The 19,632-nt window shown below is 54.9% G+C and overlaps 1 protein-coding gene across 3 annotated transcripts; it reads right to left on the bottom strand.

The window, feature by feature from the left end:
* Window positions 1–31: 31 nt before the first annotated feature.
* On the bottom strand, window positions 32–19,396 carry SIRT2 (sirtuin 2). 3 transcript variants are annotated; one of them, XM_059906046.1, is made up of 16 exons: window positions 19,318–19,396; window positions 18,438–18,484; window positions 15,244–15,292; window positions 14,867–14,980; window positions 11,644–11,685; window positions 11,377–11,483; window positions 11,213–11,269; window positions 10,473–10,541; window positions 4,751–4,880; window positions 2,923–2,982; window positions 2,543–2,598; window positions 2,312–2,388; window positions 2,174–2,225; window positions 1,102–1,172; window positions 889–955; window positions 32–768 (listed from the first exon to the last, which is right to left on the bottom strand). In XM_059906046.1, exons 1-16 carry the CDS (start codon window positions 19,331–19,333, stop codon window positions 613–615), a joined length of 1,170 nt encoding a protein of 389 aa, XP_059762029.1. In that variant the 5' UTR covers window positions 19,334–19,396; the 3' UTR covers window positions 32–612. The 3 variants fall into 3 exon arrangements, with proteins under 3 accessions (XP_059762029.1, XP_059762031.1, XP_059762032.1); XM_059906048.1 differs by lacking the exon at window positions 10,473–10,541; XM_059906049.1 differs by lacking the exon at window positions 18,438–18,484 and having other exon boundaries at window positions 19,318–19,353.
* Between the last annotated feature and the right edge of the window lie 236 nt (window positions 19,397–19,632).

The raw sequence follows: 19,632 nt of genomic DNA, 5'->3' as shown, positions 1-19,632 counted from the left end.
GGAAAGAACAGCGAGGCCAGACAGCTGATGGTTAGTTGCTTTTTGTTTTTAATTTGTCTCTAACAAGCGACACCATCTGCCCACCCCCGCCTGGGAAGCGGGTCCCGAGTGAGGGGGCCTAGCACCCACTTTGGGAGTTGTAGGCAGAGACTTGGGAGGCCTCGAGGCTTGGATCCCCCCACTGGGTGTGAGTTATGTTTGGAGGGCGCACCTCCCCACCCAGGGTAGGTTAGGCTTCGTCTACTTGGCCCCAAGCCCCTGGGAACAGTAGAGAGCATGGGGGCCCTGGGGCTCTCGTCCTGGGACAGTTAGCAGTTTGGAGGTACCCCTGGCCCCCTGAGCAGTTAGAGATTAGGGGAGGCTGATCCTTGGCCCTAGGGGTGATTAGGGGCTGCGGGCTCTTAGAGACCGGCTGCCCAAGCCTCAGCCCCTAAGAATGTTAGAGATTCGCTGGGGTCAGGGGTGCTGGGACCCCAGTTTTGGGAGGGAGCAGTTAGTAGATTGAGGAAATGTTCTGAGCTCCCCAGAAAAGAGCTGTAAGTTAGAGGGGGCCAGGCCTGGCTGGGGCTCAGCTGTCCCAAAGCTGGGCGTCCTGCCTGGGAGATGCGTCTGTCACTGGGGTTTCTCTCCCTCCGTGGTCCTGGCCTCCTCCTTGGCAGGAGGTGGAGACTCCCTGGAGGAAGCTGAAGTGGTGGGGTTGGGAGTCCCCGACCCCGACTGGGCATCTATGCTGGCATGCTCCTTCCGGACAAGGTCCTCCAGCTCCTTCTGCAGGGGGCAAAGTTCACAGAGGTCAGAGGTCATCACGCATCATAAGGTCAGAGGACCTGTGGGACGGGGGTCCAGGGACTGGGCTCAGGGTGGGCTGGGGTGGCCCAGGCTCATCACCTTCCATCCGAGGAGGTCGGCAAGGGCCAGGCAGCCCTGGTCGCAGTCACCCAGCCAGGCCACGTCCCTGTGGGCGGGTGAGAGTTAGAGCTCCCAGCCTTGTCCCAGGGCCCTGCCGGCTCTGCCCTGTCCTGTGCCTTCGTGCCCTCCCTCCCACCTTGGCCCTGTCCCTTGAAGGCTCCACTGTCCCCCCACTGCCGCGGGGGGCCTCACCTGTAGGCCTTCTTGGAGTCGAAGTCCATGCCTCCTCCGAGGCCCATCATCATCCCGAGGAAAGGGTCAGTCTGTGGGGAAGGGGGTGGAGTCGGGGGGAGCTAGGAGCACAGACCCTGGAGCCAGGTGGCTTGGGTTGGAATCCCAGCTCTGTGACTTTGCTCAAGTGGCCTGGCCTCTCTGAACATCAGTTTCTTTCTCTGTAGAGTGGGGGTGATCATCAAACCCACTCCTAGGGTTGTACTGTCAGCGGGTTAATACAGAGGAAATGCTAAGCACGGCATCTGGCACACCGTACGTTTTTTGCCTGTTGGAGAAACATCTGTCCCCAGGAGGGAGCCCCTGCCTGGGAGTGAAGCTACCTCAGGAAAAGAGAGCCGAGAGAGGGAGCGGGTAACTCCTGACAGCACTGCTGCAGGCCCAGGGGCCAGCTAGCCCGGACTCTTCAGTCACGGGAAGCACGACATTCTCGTCTTGGCTTAAGTCGCTTTGACCTGGGGTTCTGTCACTCGTTCAAAAGGTGAATGAGGGACTTCCCTGGCGGTGCAGTGGTTAAGAATCCGCCTGCCAATGCAGGGGACACGGGTTCGAGCCCTGGTCCGGGAAGATCCCACATGCCGTGGAGCAACTAAGCCCGTGCGCCACAACTACTGAGCCTGTGCTCTACAGCCGGCAAGCCACAACTACTGAGCCCACTCGCCTAGAGCCTGTGCTCCGCAACAAGAGAAGACACTGCAATGAGAAGCCCGCGCACCGCAACAAAGAGCAGCCCCCGCTCACCGCAACTAAAGAAAGCCCATGTGCAGCAACAAAGACCCAATGCAGCCAAAAATAAATAATAAATAAATAAATAATTTAAAAAAAGGGTGAATGACACAGAGGCCTGTGGAATCCTGGAGTCAGGGCAGCCTGGAACCTGACCCCTGTGGATTCCAGAATCCTTAGGTCTGAGCCGAGGGGTCCAAAGTATCGGGATTCCCCAGAGACCTGTCCCCTGGTTCCCGAGGAGGCCGGTGGGAGGCAATGTGGGGCCCCTGTGCGGGGGTGGCAGGGTGTGACTAAAAGCACTCACCTGGCCAGTCTTCTCCTTGTTGATGAGCAGGCGTGGCGTGGAGAGGGGCGCCCTGGTGGAGGGCGAGCTGAGAGGTGAGGGCCTGTCCCGGCTCCCCCAGTGCCCAGCAGCCCCCCATAGCCCTGACCCCCAACCTACTTGCTGATAAGGGATGCGAAGGGCTGCACCTGCAGGGAGGTGCCCATGATGATGAGGAGGTCCACCTTCAGGAAGTCCTGTGAAGGGGGAGCGGACAGTGAGGCTGGGCTGCCGGCCCCCGTCCCCCGCCGCAAGCCCACCCGCAGCTACTTGCGGAAGCCACCTTCCCCAGGGCAGGACCCCGGCTGCCCCCGTGTGGACCGAGATGGGGGGCGCGGCGGGTACACTTACTGACTGCAGGCAGGAAAAGAAACGCGCTGGGAGGTTCTCGCCGAAGAACACGATATCTGAGGTGGAGACAGATGGACAGACAGACACAGGGAGAGATAGAGACAGTGAAAAAGCAGGGGGGCAGAGACAGGAAGGGAGAGAGACAACAGGCAGGAAGAGAAGGCGGACCCCAGGGCTGGGGCGGGAGTGTGGAGCACTGGGGACAGGCTAGGGGCTATGGTACCCACTCTCCCTGGGGCAGACTCCGGGCACTGGTCAGGGAGAGAGGGTGACCGGGGTGGATGGATGGATAGGGAGCGCGGCCTTCTTGGGAAGGGGTTAGTGGCTGAGGGGGTCCCAGCCTGAGTCTACCTCGGTTGGTCCCTGGCCCCGAGGCTCACCGGGCTTCACCACACTCCGACATTTCTCACACTTGGGAGTCGCCTCGGAGAAGATCTTCTCTGGGCGTGGGGAACAGGGAGGGAGAGGAGGAGGTAAGAGGCCTTGGGCTGGGGCTGCAGCCTGCCTGCCCACCCCACCCTTCCTTCACTGTCAACACAAACACACCTCAGTCACCGGGTGGGCCTCCTGGGGTGTTTGCCCTGCTCAGGAAGGACCTCCCTTCTTAGACAGCTGTCCCTTCCCCGCCCCCAAGATTCCTGGGGTGGCTCCCAGCACCAGCCTAGAGCTATTAAATGAACAAACAAATGAGCAGACACTCGCCCCTAAAAGGGGCCGCTGGGTTCCACCAACCCCCGACCTGGGGAATCTGGACTTGGGAGTGAAGCTCGTCCAGTGGGTCTTTGAGGGCAGCCCTACTTCATCGTGGGTCAGAGAGGCCTGGTAGGTGCCAGGGAAGAATTATGCAGATGATGCTGGGACGGGGACAAAACCTTAGGTGCAGGTGCTTCCCACTCTTGGGCTCTGTGACAGACCCACCCCTGCCCCCACGCACACCCCATGCTTATGACAATCCTCCTCCTCATTGCTTATTGATTAAGGAAGCTTGAAAGCATTCTGTCACTTGCAACCCACAGAATCCTGGCTTGTTCATTCAACTATTCACTCATTCCTTCAACAAATATTTACAGAGCACTGCTTTAAGGTCTGTCATTTACTTGAAAATATTTTTGCATTGACAATACATGACATTTTGCGGGTGATGCTTGTGCTACTGCTGTAAGAGAAACATAACGGGGTAATGTTAATTGTACATCACCCCCAGCTGCGTGCACTTGGGCTATTCAGGAATCCTCACCCCAGGGGCGGTCAGCTGGCACGTGGTCAGAAGGGCCACACGCCAGAGGCCCTACTATCAGCGCTGCAGCTGTCCTTATCACACACGGACACCACAGGCTTTGTGAAATCAGCATAAAGAATGTCAGAAATGGGTTTCCATGGATGAAATAAGTGGCTTCTCAATTAGCACAATGGATGTCAGAAATCGGCTCTCACTGGCATTCAAAAAATGTGGATTGGCTGGATTTTTTTTTTCCTCCTCCTTCTCTTTTTGGACACTCCGCCCATGCATGAACAGGGCCGATGACTTTAGCAAGCCCTGGAGTTTGCATCCTTAAGGACAGCCCCCCGTCTTCGTTCCTAACCAAGGCTGTGCCCAGCTTCACATGCCACGGCCTCTGCTCGCCTGCATCCAGCTGATGGGCTGGTTGAATCCTGTGCCTCTGGGGCAGTGCCGTCCAGTATGCTGGTTAGAGCCACATGTGGCTTTTAAATTTTAATTAATACAAATTAAAGAAAGTTAAAAATTCAGTTCCTCGGTCACATTAGCCACATTTTAAGAGCTCAATAGCCCCATACAGCAAGTGGCTGCCGTGTTGGACCGTGCAGATACGGAACATTCCCCACACCCCAGAAAGTTCTCTCAGATACTTCTGCTCTTCTTAGAGTGTAGTTGCGCTTGCCTGGATGAGCCCCTCATGTAAGACGGGGTCAGAGCACCCAAAGGACAAAGAGCTAGGGTTTCAGGACCTCACAGAACAGGTTGTATGACCACGTGGGGGCCTGTCTGCTAACGCACGTCTCCGTGTCCGGAGTCTGCATCCGTCATAACCTGGCTGTGAGGTGGTGTCGGGAGAAATGAACCCCCACTGCCACCTCATATCTCTGGGGGCTGCCGTTATCCGCGCGTGGAGACCCTGTCCCTGGCGCTGGGGAGCAGACAGGGGACAGGAGGCCTGCCCTCGGGGATAATCACCTCCAGCCCCTCACCTTTCATCCAGCTTAGCGTGTACTCCTGCCGGCAGACGGGGCTGATGCAGTGAGACGTGTAGAAGGTGCCGTGGGCCTCCACCAGGTCCTCGGCCTCCAGCCCCGCCACTCGCTCCAGGGTGTCTATGTTCTGGAGGGAGAGATGGAGGAGAGAGGGTCAGGAGCGAACCGCACCCCCCAGGGGGCAGGAGGCAGAGCCAGGAGTTGCGGCTGAGAAAAGCAAGTGGGACAGGGGAGAAGGGAGGGAGGGAGAAGCAAGGGGGCAGGGTGTGCCTAAAACTCTTCTGTTCATCCTGATGGTGCCTCTGAAAAGGTAAGTCATGGACACTTAAAGGCAGGGGCCCAAACTCAAATGTCTATGAGCCCAGACCCACTGCCACCAACCAGCCCTGGCAAATTTGGGCCACTTTGCTTCTGTTTTGCTGCAAATGTGTTTTGTTAGAACCACACACTCTAGTGGCACCTGCCAGAAATTTGGTGAAATAAACGTACTAATCTCCAGTGTCTCCACTGTAAACGCAGCCCCCTCAGATATGGCATCCTTGTGCAGTACCCGACCTGCACAGCTGTCTGTGGCAGCCCTGGCCAGGCATTAACATAAATCAATGAATCAGGAGGGTTTTTGGGGTTTTCATCACACTGTTTTCCTACTTAACCTTACTATGGTCTGCTGCATAGATAGTATATTAACTTGTAGTCTTTTCAGACAAAGATAATTTCCTTATTCAACAGGCAAGAATATTCTTCTCTTCCACATAGACATTTGCTCTTTCTCCAGCCCCTCTGGAGCAGCTTTTGCTTGCGCACGAGGAATGCTGCTGAGGCAGGTGCTGCTGGAGGACACCGGCAGATGTTACAGAGATGGCCGGTCATATGCAGCCCACAGCTGACCCGACGAGGTGTCCTGGAGGCTCCGTGAACAACTGAAAGGGTTCCCTTTCAAGGGCAGACAGCCCCAACTGCCCTCTCTGCTCCCAGCCAGCCATCAGTTTATCCCCAAAACATGCAGGCAAGAGTCACTGTTCCCAGACTCTCTGTGGCTTTCCCTCTCCCCCCTTTACTAGAAATGCTAGTTTTGCCTTTGTTTCTTGACTTAGTCTACCAGCTCCCTGACGCGTAAGTAAGCAGTGTGCATGCAAATAACTAAATGGCAAGTCAAAGGTCTACCTACATGCTTCTGTGCTACCCTTTGATGTCACTTTTTTTTTTTTTTTTGCCATGCTGTGCGGCTTGCGGGACCTTAGTTCCCTGACCAGGGGTTGAACCCATGCTCTCAGCAGTGAAAGCACAGAGTCCTAACCACTGGACCACCAGGGAATTCCCTTGATGCCACTTCTTTTTTTTTTTTTTTTTAATAGGGAGCATTTTCTTTTTTCTGTTTTTAAATTTTATTTATTTATTTAATTTATGGCTGTGTTGGGTCTTCGTTTCTGTGTGAGGGCTTTCTCTAGTTGTGGCAAGCGGGGGCCACTCTTCATCGCTCTTCATCGCCGTGCGCTGGCCTCTCACTATCGCGGCCTCTCTTGTTGTGGAGCACAGGCTCCAGACGTGCAGGCTCAGTAGTTGTGGTGCACGGGCTTAGTTGCTCCGCGGCATGTGGGATCCTCCCAGACCAGGGCTCAAACCCGCGTCCCCTGCATTGGCAGGCAGATTCTCAACCACTGCGCCACCAGGGAAGCCCCCTGATGCCACTTTTGATGGAGAAACCACAAACAAAAATGAATGCGGTCAACCCGTATGTACTGGTATAAAAGGATCTCTCCAAGATGTTAGAAGGCCCAAAGCACAAAGGCAGTGTGTACAGGATGTTAAAAAATCAATATATGAATTTGTGTATTTGCTTGCCTAAGTATGGAATACCTTCAAAGGAGACCCAAGAAGTAGGCAGCAGCAGTGGCCCCCAGGGAGGGGAGCTGGGGCTGGGGAATTTGGCCCAAGAGGTTCGCTATAAAGGCCAAGCAGCAATGAATGCATGGCAACACACAGCAACTGACGTCTGGCCTCAGCATCAGGCAGGAAAGAGGGCATTGGTGAGGAGGCGGGCCCTGGGCAAGGTGGGCAGCGGCCACTCAGCTCCAGCCAACGACTTTCCCCCCCAGAAAGCCACCCAGGTTCAGCCAGCTCTTCCCGATTTTCAAGAGGAGCCTGACGCCTGGGTTGTCATCTGCAATCTCTTGAATTTTAAACCTTGGCTCACTTCTGGTTTCAAGACATCACATCTCTGACATGCTTTTAAAAAGGATGAAGCTGGGACTTCCCTGGTGGTGCAGTGGTTAAGAATCCACCTGCCAATGCAGGGGACATGGGTTCGAGCCCTAGTCTGGGAAGATCCCATATGCCACAGAGCAACTAAGCCCGTGCGCCACAACTACTGGGCCTGCACTCTAGAGCCTGCGAGCCACAACTACTGAAGCCTGCGCGCCTAGAGCCCATGCTCCACAACAAGAGAAGCCACCACAATGTTCTCATGCGCACTGCAACGAAGAGTAGCCCCCGCTCGCCGCAACTAGAGAAAGCCCACCTGCAGCAACGAAGACCCAACGCAGCCAAAAAAAAAAAAAAAGCATGAAGCTGCTATGTGGGTGCGGTTATGGAAGGATCTTCCAGACAGGGCTTGAATGAAAGAAAGCCAAGTACAAACCCTATGTATGATGTAAATGCCATAGATATAGATTTAAAAGAGCGATAAGCTGGTTTGCTGAGGAGATCACAGTGACATGAATGAAGGCGACAACTGTTCTCATGTTTGAAAGGATACTTGTGTCTTGAGATAAAAATAGCATCGCGCGTGGCTTCGAAAGTGCTGCATCGTCACAATTCAGAAAGACGTGAAGACAGTGTGTTCCAGAAAACTGGGTCAGTGACTCAAAAAGTGGCTGAGGTTAAAGAAGAGGGTGATGAGTTTGAAAAAGAAAAAAAAGGTTTCATGAAACGTGAGACTGGAAAAATTTTTTCCACCTTTGTCTATGTTACGTAATGTGCCATTCTGAATATGTATGCGTGCTTAAATCCACACATGAAGAATTGCAACTGGGGGGAAATGCCACCACATTTCACGCTGACCTCACAACGCATTGGTGTTGGCTTTCGTCTAAAAATAGCCTACAGCTGGTGTGCTTTCGTGGTTGGGGCGGGGGGTTCTGCCTCAGACAAAGCTGGGAAGCAAGCCCTCTGAGCAGCCCCGATGAGCCACTTGGTCCTGGGCCTGGGCTTCTCGTGCTGGGACCCCTGTGATCTCATCCTGTCTGGAGGGTTTAAACATCGTCTATCTGCTGCTCTCCAGCTCGAGTCCAGACTCCTGTGTCCAGCTGTCTGCCCATGTCCCCACGTGGTTGTCTAATGGGCATCTCAACCTCGACATGCCTTCAGCCAAGCTCCTCCTCTGCCCCCCACGCCTGCACGTCCCACCATCTCAATAAAAGGCAGCAGGTGCTCAGGCTGAGAGGGGGCCAGTCGTCCCTGACTCCTTTCCTTCTCTCATGAATCGTTTCACATTCAACCCATTGGCAAGTCCTGCCGGCTCCACCTTCAAAACGGGTTCCTAAGCCGCCCACTTCTCCCCTTAAACAGCCCCCTCCCTGGCCCAGCCTCCATCCTCTCCTGCTTGGACCATCACTGCAGCCTCCTCCCTGGTCTTGGTACCCGCCCCCCACTGCTCCCACAGTCTGCCCCCCTCACGCAGCCAGAGGGACCCTGTGAACACCTGGGACAGGTCATGTCCCTGCCCTGCTCGGATCCCTCCTGTGGTTCCATCTCACTCAGGGGAAAGGACAAAGCCCTCCCTGTGGCCCCCAAGCCCCCACATGGTCCACCCCTGTCACCTCCCTGACCTCGTCTCCTCCATCTTCTCCTACTACTGTCCTCCTTGCTCACTCAGATCCAGCTGCTTCTTCTTCTTCTTCTTTCTTTTTTAAAATATTTATTTATTCGGCTGTGCCGGGTCTTAGCTGTGGCCTGTGGGATCTAGTTCCCTGACCAGGGATCGAACCTGGGCCCCCTGCATTGAGAGCGTGGAGTCTTAACCGCTGGACCACAGGGAAGTCCAGATCCAGCTTCTTGAACACGCCAAATGCAGTCTCCCCTCAGGACCTCTGGACTGGCTGTGCCCTTTGCCTGGAATGCACTCTCCCCCCACAGGTGATCCCATGGCTCCCCCCCTCCCCTCCTACAGGTCTCTGTTTAAATGTCCTGCTTCTCAGTGAGGCCTTCCCTGACATCCTGTTCACTACCGCAGCCCCGACGCCGCACACACGGAGCTTGATTCCCCTTTCCTGCTCAGCTGCGCTCCAGAGACCTCTCGGCATCAGAGTAGATACGCAACTCACCCATCTCGTCCGTTGTCTCTCCCCACACTACACTGTCAGTTCCAGGAGGGCAGGGATGTCTGCTCCCTCCGTTCACTGCCTGCAGGGCCTGGCACTGGGTTGGCACTCACTAAACATTGGGACAGAAGCTTACAAACAGGTTTGCCAGCAGGGCTATGGTGAGGATTTCATGAAGGCATTTGGCTTCAGGTGTGCTGTTCGTATCAAGTCTGAGTCACATCTCATGGAAAAAACGGACTCTCTGGGAAGAAAGGTCAGGTTTATTCTGAGCTGGGGCTCCTCCTGGAAGGAGGAGGCCATCCCCTCCCCCGCCAGCCGTGGGTGGGAGCGCCAGCCGTGGGTGGGAGCACCAGCCCTGGGTGGGAGCACGTACCCCACTTGAGAATTCTGGACCTACAAAGAATTCATCCTCCCCCTGGTGGCAACTTCTGAGGCTGCAGGCTCCAGATTGCCAGGCGCAGGAAGAAAATAATAGAACACCTATTCCTACCCATGTGTTCTCTCTCTATTTTATAATTTTGGGTTCTGAGGTATGAATTAGAGCAGGCATGGTACCAGGCCTATAGTACATCATGTAATTTCAATATGTATTTATGAAACAAAGGTAGAGGTGCAAACATTTTTCACTATTAGGGGTGCGAGACCCTAAAAGGCTCACCAACTAGGAAGCCAACAATGTGAGCTGTCCTTCCCTGAGGACACCCGGGCGAGGCCCTCAGCCAAGCACCTGACATGTATGAGCCATGGTCCCACGGTACGCACAAGGTCTTTGTGCAAATTATAAAAGGGTGTCCCAGGACTTCCCCGGTGGTGCAGTGGTTAAGACTCCACGCTCCCAATGCAGGGGGCCGGGGTTCGATCCCTGGTTGGGGAACTAGATCCCACACGCATGCCACAACTAAGGAGCCGGTGTGCCGTAACTAATAAGCCAGCAAGCCGCAACTAAGGAGCCCGCCTGCCACAACTAAGACCCAGCACAACCAAATAAATAAATAAATACATATATTTTTAAAAGGTGCCCCACACACAAAAAAATAGTGCCCCTTCCTTAAGAGTTTACAGCCACCAGCAGGAAAACTGCCAGGTGTACTGATCATATTAGACCAACTCAGTTTGGAGTCATCTGCTGGAAAGCCCTGCCAAATACGAAATCTACGGTGCCAATAGTGTCTGCTCAGAGAAGTACTCCTGGGATGGCCCTGAGGGAGGTCACTGCCACGTCACCACAGGCCTGAGAGGGCGAAGCTGTTCTGGCCTCTGTTTTATCGAAAGGGAAACTGAGGCTGAGAGAGGGGACGTGAGTCACTGCAGGTCACGTGACAGAGAAGCCGTGGCCTGAGCTCTCGGGCCCCTCCAGCCCGCGCTCTTCCTCCCAGGATGCCCGCGGTCCCGCCTACCTGCGTGTAGCAGCGCAGGAGCAGCCCCTTCTCCTTCAGCAGACGGATGAAGTAGTGGCAGATGGTGGGCTGGAGGGGAGCAATCATGGCAGTGCCGATGAAGATAGAGGACACTGGCCGCGCACCGCCGTGTGCCGGGAACTGTCCTAGGCACCACGCCTGTTTTCCCTCACGGAATCGTCACACCGACCTCATGAGGTGCGCACCTTCGTTATCCCCATTTCACAGGTGAGGGAACTGAGGCACAGAGAGGGTGACTGTCTTGCCAAAGTCACCCAGGTTGTGGAGTTGGGGTTTGCACAGAGAGGACTGGCTCTGGAGTCTGGGCTCTTACATGTATCGTTAACTCATTTAAGCCTCACGACAACCCTTTCTCATGGATTATTATCAGCTTCATTTTACATAAGGGAAAACTGAGGCTCAAGGACACAAGAGCAGGAAATGGGGGACCAGGACTTGGACCCAGGCAGTCTGGGCCCGGAGCCCATGTATATATATATATATTTTTTTTTTGGATGGTGCCACACGGCTTGCAGGATCTCAGTTCCCCAACCAGGGATTGAACCCGAGCCACGGCAGTGAAAGCCCGGAATCCTAACCACTAGGCCACCAGGGAACTTCCCCAGAGCTCATGTGTTTAATGGCTATAGGATATTTGTCTGAAGGGCCCTGGAGGGGGCTTTCCCATGCCTGCTGGCCCCCAACCTTTCCTATCCCCGCCTCCACAAAAGAGAGCTCACCTTGAACTGCCCAGGATAGAGTTCCTTGGCGAGGGCAAAGAAGGGCTCTGGATGTTTCTGTGGGAGAGAGAGCCGGAGGGCAGGTGAGATGAGAGCTGGACAGAGGCGGTCACGCCTCCACCCCCCACCCCCATTACAGACGTTCCTCCCTGCGGGACACGTACCTTGAAGTAGCTAATCTCAAAGATGGCCTCCGGGTAGGGAAGATGGTATTTCTCCAGGTTGGCGTAGAGGCCCGTGTTTGGGGAGCGGAAGTCAGGGATGCCCGCGGCTGGGGGAGGAGTGGCAGCGGGCAATCAATCGATGAGGGACCTTGGCCCCTTCCCTACCACACTGACCCTCCCAGGCAAGGGCCCCCATACGGCTCCTCCCCAGCTCCTCGAAGGGGCTCCCCCAACCAGGGAGTTCTCTTGGGGGAGGGGGGCACTTACAAGTGGAGATTCCAGCTCCCACCAAACAGATAACCCTGCGACCTGGAGGAGAAGAGTTTATGCAGCGTGGTTTTTTTTGTTTGTTTGTTTGTTTTTCAGTTTACATTCGTTTATTGTTGTAACATTTTGTTTTGAACATCAAACACTGCACCAAAATATGAGCCATTTGTCTTAAGACAGTTGTCTTTGCCATAAACTAAGTACTGAACTGATGTTTACAATGAACTTCTGACAACTTAAAAAATTATTAGTGGCACTGCTGTCTAATAATCAAATATATCATCACAGACTGGATGTAATGATTACATTAAAAGACCAAAGTTTCCCCTTCCCTTTCTTACCCGTAAATAATACCACCCATCACAGTCTCTGAAGCCGTTTACTCTGTGCCTGGCCCTGGGGCAAGCATTTCAGATCCCTGAATGGCTCTCCCAACCATCTCAAGGAGGGAGGTGTTAACATCCCACTTTATAGATGAGGAAACTGAGGTTCAGATAGGGGAAGGGGTCACACAGGTGACTGATGGAAGAGCCAGCATGGGGTCAAAGAATCCACTGTTTGAAATTATACCAATGGGGACTTCCCCGGTGGCACAGTGGTTAAGAATCCGTCTGCCAATGCAGGGGACATGGGTCCGAGCCCTGGTCTGGGAAGATCCCACATGTCACGGAGCAACTAAGCCTGTGCGCTACAACTACTGAGCCTGCGCTCTAGAGCTCGCGAGCTACAACTACTGCCCGCGTGCCACAACTACTGAAGCCCGCGCGCCTAGAGCCTGTGCTCCGCAACGAGAGAAGCCACCACAATGTTCTCATGCGCACTGCAACAAACCGCAAGTAGAGAAAGCCCACGCGTAGCAACGAAGACCCAACGTAGCCAAAATAAATAAACAAATTTATATTTAAAAAAAGGAAATTATACCAATATAGTAAGATTCAAGAAAAGGCCACTTGGAGAGAAATTTCTCCTAGCTAGATCTAGACAAAAATGCATGAGATCTTAGTGAGAGGGGTGGGGTGGGGGGTTCCCCCGGAAGAGCTGCAGGTTATTGTGAAAAAATCTCTGGCCACCCCTCATCTTTTGGACACAGTCTTGGATGGCCATCTATTTCTAGCATATGATACACATTCCTTCATCCTATTCCTTCCCTCCATAATCAAATGCATGTCAGCCACTGGAAGTCTGGTAATTTTCAGGTGAAGACCAAAGACTGGCCACTCTCAGCCCATGCCCAGTGAGCAGCAGAGTGGAAAAGGGCTTCCAATCCTAGTTCTTCTGCACACCAGCGGGGGCGTCTTAGTTCAGATCACCACTCTGGGCTTTAGCTTCCTGCTCTGTAAAATGGGCATAATCACAGTACCGACCTCGCAGGGCTGCTGAGAGAATGAATTCATCCCTGTGAAGCTTAGATCAGTGCCCAGCACTGATGATTCTTCAAGTCACTCGTACTCAACTTCTTTAGCCCCGTGATTCGTATACCTATAAGCGCTTTGCTCCCCCATTGTCACCAGCTTTCAGAAAAGAAGATGGGGAGGCGTGGTAGGGGTGGCATCACGTCACAAGGACGTGGGGCTGTGCAGAAATAGCCCAGCTGCCTCTTCAGTGGCTGGCTGGCAGCCCTGCCACGCAGCACCCTTGGCATCTGCCCATCAGCTGATGGACAGACACGGGTGTGAGGCGCCTGTGAACCGGGCGCCTCTGGGGTGTTCTATGCAAAGGAGGACAGCAAGGGTGACAAAGGCTGAGGCCTGCTACAGCCACAGCCCTTGGCTTCGTCTCGGGATGCCATTGGACTAGGCCCAGTGGACCCAGCAGGGGCCATGTGGAAGGGAGTGTGCGCCCTGGATTCAGGCGGCCTGCCGTCGAGCCCTGATTCTGCCTCTTGCCAGAAGTGTGACCCTGTACCAGGTCACAGCCTCTCTGCGCCCCAGTTTCCTCCTCTGTCCAGATCACTCCTCACAGGTATCATGTGAAGATCAAAGGCGGGGACGCCTGTCAAGTGCCTGGCAAACAGCGAGAGCTCAATTCATTGTTATTATTATTTTTTTTTAAGGTTTTTTTGGTGTGGACCATTTTTAAAGTCTTTATTGAATTTGTTACAATATTGCTTCTGTTTTATGTTTTGGTTTTTTGGCCGTGAGGCATGCGGGATCTCAGCTCCCCAACCAGGGATCGAACCCATACATACCCCCCTGCATTGGAAGGCGAAGTCTTAACCAACGGACCGCCATGCAAGTCCCCATTGTTATTATTTATTATTATCCCCTCATAGGCGCCCTCATGAGTCAATTATCCTAAAATCCAGGTGCAGGAGGACAGAAGGAATGAGAGCTTTGATGCCACTGCCTTCGTTCTCTTGGGGGCCCACCCAAGCCAAGAGATGGCTGCAGACAGCTGCCTGGCCTGCCCTGGGAGAGGGAGGCTCACGACGGCCGGCCTGGCTGCCCCAGGAGAGACGGCAGCGGCTGGAGGACAGGGAAACCGGAGAAGACGTCCTCAACAAAAGGCTGTTCAGGACCCTCAAAGAGTGGATTGTTCTAGTCGAGGACTGCCGAGGGCTTGGTTTCTCAGACTCTGGTGACCTCAACTCGTGGCAAGAAATATAAATTACATGGTGACCCCGTAAAGAGGCACCTCTACACCACCCCTGAAACAAGCCTCCTGTCATAATCGTCACAGGGAACACTTACGCAGCTCTTGCTCTGTTCCAGGCCCGGTTCCAGGCATTTACATCTATGAATTTATGTAACCCCCTCATAACCCTATAAGGCAATTACTATTATTAGCATCTTCATTCTGTCAAACAGGCCTGGCCAATCAGAGACACGGTGATTGGTTCAGGGGTAGGAATGTGACCCAACCTGGGCCAATTGGAGTCGATCTCTGCTCTTTTGCCTGAACTACTGGGAGAAAGATGCTCTCTTCAGTGGGAGCCACTAGGCTGGTGGAACTTGTATTTGCCACTGCCAGGAGCAACCTTGACCCCAACACAGAGAAGAGCTGCACCAGAGAGGGTTCAGATTTTTGACGACAGCATGGAAGCCGCTGAATCCGGCCATGATTAAAGCAGGGTTTTCGTTACAGAGTGAACACACTCCCTTTTTGGCGTAAGCCAGTTTGAGTTGAGGTTCTTGTGACTTGCAGATGAAAGTTGTGAATGGCTGGGGCTAAGCCACTCGGGGCCAGGAGAAGGGAAGGGGCCCAGTGCAGGCAGAGGACTCACAGCGCTCACTCTGCATGTAGCGGGTCACCCCTTCCAGGGTTAACTCGTCCAGCAGACGCTCCTTCTGGGTGCCCAGGCCCAGTGTCTGGGAGAAGAAATTCCGCAGGAAGTCCACTGGCCAAAAAGAAGAGAGACAGCAGCCGCGTGCGTGGGTGCTCAGTCAGGGTGCCCAGAGGCCCCGAGTGCCCCTGCCCAGCCCTGGGGCCCCGCCGCCTTCCCGCGACTAAGAGCTCAATGCCTGGCCCGGTCAGGGGCCTCCAGGCGCTGGCGCTGCGTCTGTTATCACATACCTTGAATGTCACCCCTGGCGGAGGTGAGCACCCAGATCCCTGCCCTAAACCGCCCCCCAGAACCGTGCTCCCAAGGAAGATACTCACTCTCTCCTTCTCCGCCAGCCGCTCCTCCCTCAGTGTCTGAATCTGAGTCCTGGAAGGGGTGGGGGTGGGGTGATCAGGCCCCAGAAGTGGGGTTAGGGAGGGAGGGAAGGGGGGGGTGACACCCGGGTTTGGGGAAAAGGCTCTGGCTGGGAGCTGGGCCCGAGGAAGTGAGGGGTGGAGGGGACAGCGCTGGGGGCCAGTGTGTGGGCTCTGGGACAGGCTGCCTGTGCTGGGAAACCCAGCTCTGCGACTCGCAGGGAGCGCAGTCTCCGGTGGGTGACTTTGCGTTTCTGAGTCTCCGAGCTCCTCCTCTTAGAAATGGAGCTCAGAGGACACTCACCTCAGAGGGCTACTGTGAGATGAAGTGAGTTCACCTCTGGGAGGTGCTCAGATCAGCCCTGGGGCGGGTGTGTGGCGGTGATTGCTCAGGAAGCACTGGCCATTGCTCTCCTCACCTCCCGGCGTCCACGGCCTCGCCTCACAACCCCTCTTGTCCCCTGCCCTGGCCAGCAGCCCTGCAGCCCTCCTCACCTAAGTCACTCCTGTGAGTAACGCCTCAGTCCTCACCCTGCGGCCGTCAGCCCTCCGGCCTGAAGCCCCCCACTCCACCTTTCCAACCCTTCCATCTCCTTTATCGACTCCTCCCCTCAGCCAGACTCCCAAATTGAGGGTCTGGGACCCTGTCCTGGGCCCTCCCTACTTCCTCTGTCCACCTTCCCTGGTCGGCCTCATCCACGCCACTGGCCTGTCCCCCAGATCCAGGGTTCCCGCAGCCTCCTGGATGCCTCCTTCTAAGTGACCCCCGGTCCCTCACTCCCACCGCGTCCCAAACTGGCCTCAGCATCTCCCCCAAACCTGCTCCTCCTCCTGGGCCCCATCTCAGTGTGGCTTCCGGCCCCCGGTCTGCCAGACGCCTCCTGCCTCCCTCCCCTGCCCTCCTGCCATAATACATCCCCTCTCCAGGGCTCCACGGGATCCAGCCTGTCCTCCCAGGGGTCCTGCCCCGACCTGCCCCCTAGGCTCCCAGCCTCAGTCTTCACCTCCGATCTACTCTACCGCCCTCTGTGTGACGGCCTGCCTGGGTCGGCCCGCTCCCCTCCACTTCAAAGGCCCTTCTCTGGGGCTTCTCCAGTCTAATCATCTGATCACGAACACCTATGGAGTCTACCACGATGTCAGCTCCAAGAAGGCTGGGATTTTTCGTCGTCGCCGCTGGATGCCCAGCACCAAGAACAGGGTCTGGCACTTGGCGGGAGTTCCAGAACTATCCACCGCTGAGCAAATGGACACCTGCTGTGCGGTGTGCTAGACCAGGCCTGGGCCCTGCAATGGACCTCGTAGAAATGCAATTCTGGGGAATTCCCTGGCAGTCCAGTGGTCAGGACTACGCGATCTTACTGCCAAGGGCCTGGGTTCAATCCCTGGTCAGGGAACTAAGATCCCGCAAGCCGTGTGGTGCAGCCAAAAAAAAAAAAAAAAAAAAATCTAACCAATTCGCTCTCCTGTTTAACACCCCTCCAACAACCCCTCTCCATCACTCACAACTCTGGTTCCAAGCCTTTTTGAATAGAAACCTCCCTTCCAAACATAGTTAAAACTTTTCATTACTTTCAGATTGTGTAAGCTGCACAAAAACTTTGACCATTAGACAATGTATAACTTGGGGGCACTTGCCTCATGATCCCCTCACCCACAACCCCCATCCCGTTCCCCCCCTTCAAGCTAACCACTATTATTAACAGTACAATGGTAATTACTCCAGATTTTGTCTCTGCGGGTAAAACTCATTATTTCCCCAGAAATGGGTCATACCACGGTACGATGCTGCACCCTGCATTTTCCGCAAAACAATATATCATAGACCCACCAGCTACATAGTGTTGCATTGTAAGGATGCACCATAGTTCATTTAACTCATCAACTGATAGCCGTTTGGGCCGTTTCCAGTTTTTCTGTATGAGACAATGCTGCAATTTACATCCTCGAATCTCTCTCTTTGGGACTGAGGATCGCTTTTTCACATTAAACCTTTTTCCCTGACAGTGGTCGTGCTTTGGGAGCCAGGCGAGGGAGAAGCCCGGCCTGGCAGGAAGCTCTTAGCCCCTCGGTGTGGCTCTGCCGTGCATCTGTAGCGTGCTCTCATCACAGCTTCTGCACTGGCCTGCATCTGAACTGTGAACTCGCGTCTGTGGGTGGGCTGGCACGCTTTCAGGTTGCAGACAGTGAGGCTCTGTGGAAGGATTTCAGGGCCCTGCTGAGCACGTGGGAGCAACATGGCCTGAGGGGGAGCTGGAGGTGCTGGTGGGGCCTCTGTGAGCCCGCTTCCAGCGAAGCGTCCGGGAGGCAATGTGCCGGGTGCCGTGGGTCGCAAACCCGTCGCTGCCCTTCTAGCCAAGGGACAGTGGACAAGTTACTGAACAACTCTGTTTCCAATTCCTCATCTATAAAATGGCTACAGTAGACCTTGCCCCCCAACAGGGATGCTGGGAAGATGAAATGAGATGAGGCACATCAAACACTAAGCAGAGTACCCGGCTGGAGTAAGTACTCAATAAATGTTAACCATGAATATAATTAGCTGACCTCCCCAGCCACCTGATTACTAAACACATCACATTCTTTCATGCCCCTCAGTGTTTGCACAAGCTGTACCCTCTGCCTGGGACACCATTTCTCACCTTGCCTAAGAAAATTCTAAATCACTCTACACTAACTACCATGTGCTGTATCTCAGTCTGACTCCTAGATCAGCCTGTGGATTCCTCCAGGGAAGGGATTGGCTGGAATCTGTGTGACCCCACAAAGTTTACTCTGGGCTCCCAAAGCGCCCTGAGCTACTTTCATTATCACCCCATAGGGTCATTGTCTAGTCACTTGTCCATGAGATCTGTGAGTTCAGGGACCAAAGCTCTTCCATGCCCAGTGCAAATGAGGTTCAGAAGGGATGGGGGGCGCGGGGAGGGCAAGGAGAAAGGAAAGTTTGGAAGGGCAGGCCTGGGATTGAGGCTGCACACCCTTCTCTGACAGTGCCCAGAATCCACCATTCCCCGGGAGGATGAACCAGGAGGTGGGGTGAGGGACAGGGGCAGTGAGCTGAGGGCCCTGGGGCAACTGTCTCCCCTCTGCCACCTCCCCCCGTGTGGGGTGTTGGAAGTCCATCTCTCTCCTTCCCTCCACCCTTCCCCCCATCTCACCTGAGCCTCCTGCACCTTCCCTGCCTGGGTCTCCAGAGGGTCAGAGGCTGGGGGAGGAGGGGGAGCAGATGTGGTTATGGTGAAGGGAGTGGTTAAGGGGGAATGAAGGGTTTCAAAGCAGCGGGGGGCAGAGGGGGTCAAGAAGACCCACCAACCTAGTTATATTGGGGTGGAAGTGTAAAAATGGAGTAGATGGAGGGAGGGAATGGGGAAAAGCAGATCTTATCAGAGTGGGGAGTGCTGGGAGGACAGGTGGTTAGTGAGGGACAAAGAGGCTGGGATGGGAAGGTTTAGGAGAGAGAAAAGAAAGTAAAGCATACAGGGTATGGGGGAAGACTTAGGAGGAGTTAGGTAGGACGCAGTAGTGTGTGAGTGTGTGCGGGGAGGGTTAGGTTTACAAGCAGAGGGAAGCGTAGAAAGGAAGAGAGAAGAAAAGAAGAGATACTCCGCCTGGAAGAGGTGTTGGGTGGTGGGGGGCAGGGAGGGTAGGACGGTAGGTTTAGGAGAGGAAGGAAGAGATAGGAGGGGACACCAGGGGTCCCCTAGCATCCTACAGTTCCCACTAACAACCAGGTACCCTTAGCAACCGGGACCGCGGCATTCTAAGTCCCTAGCAACGAGGGTCTTTAGCAACTAAGGTGAGAGAAAGACGCGATCATTAGTAACCTGGGGGACGTGGCAAACGGACCCTTAAAACCTCGCGACCCAGAAACCCACCAATCTAGCAATATGGATCACTTTGCAACGGCCCCTGAATCCCATTCCCCTCCATGCAGCCCCCATCTCCTGCCCCACCACGCCCGCCCTCGGGCCCCGGGGCCTGCAGCCCTCAGCCAGGCCCCGGCGCGGCCCGACCCTCCCACCAGGGCCCCCGACTCACGATCCGGCTCAGCCATGGGCGCGGGGCGGGGGCCCTCGGTACTGTCACCGACTGCTCTGCCCCGTGACGGCGCCGGAAACAGGAGGGGGCCGAGACAGGGCAAAGAACTACAACTCCCAGGAGCCATCGCGGCCGCCAACAACGCCCGGAGCGAGCCCCTCTGCCGTAAGGAAGACACGCGAGGGATGGACTACGAATCCCAGAGTGCCCCGCTCCCGCAGCCATGTTGGTAAAGGGCGCGCGGAAAGAGTGGGAAAGGGTAGAGAGTCGCAGTCCATCTGAATACTCTGATTGGTCACGGTGCGGTATGGGGGC

Source organism: Balaenoptera ricei, chromosome 19, assembly GCF_028023285.1.
Source record: "Balaenoptera ricei isolate mBalRic1 chromosome 19, mBalRic1.hap2, whole genome shotgun sequence".
Taxonomy (NCBI): domain Eukaryota; kingdom Metazoa; phylum Chordata; class Mammalia; order Artiodactyla; family Balaenopteridae; genus Balaenoptera; species Balaenoptera ricei.
The sequence above is the reverse complement of the archived record's forward strand: the minus strand, read 5'-3'. Positions and strand labels throughout refer to the sequence as shown.

Coding starts and splice junctions, on each gene's coding strand:
- SIRT2 (XM_059906046.1), bottom strand. Junction 2,389..2,542: donor TCTTTTCCTGCCTGCAGTCA/GTAAGTGTACCC, acceptor CCCCCTTCACAG/GACTTCCTGAAGGTGGACCT. Junction 2,226..2,311: donor TTCGCATCCCTTATCAGCAA/GTAGGTTGGGGG, acceptor GCCCTCCACCAG/GGCGCCCCTCTCCACGCCAC.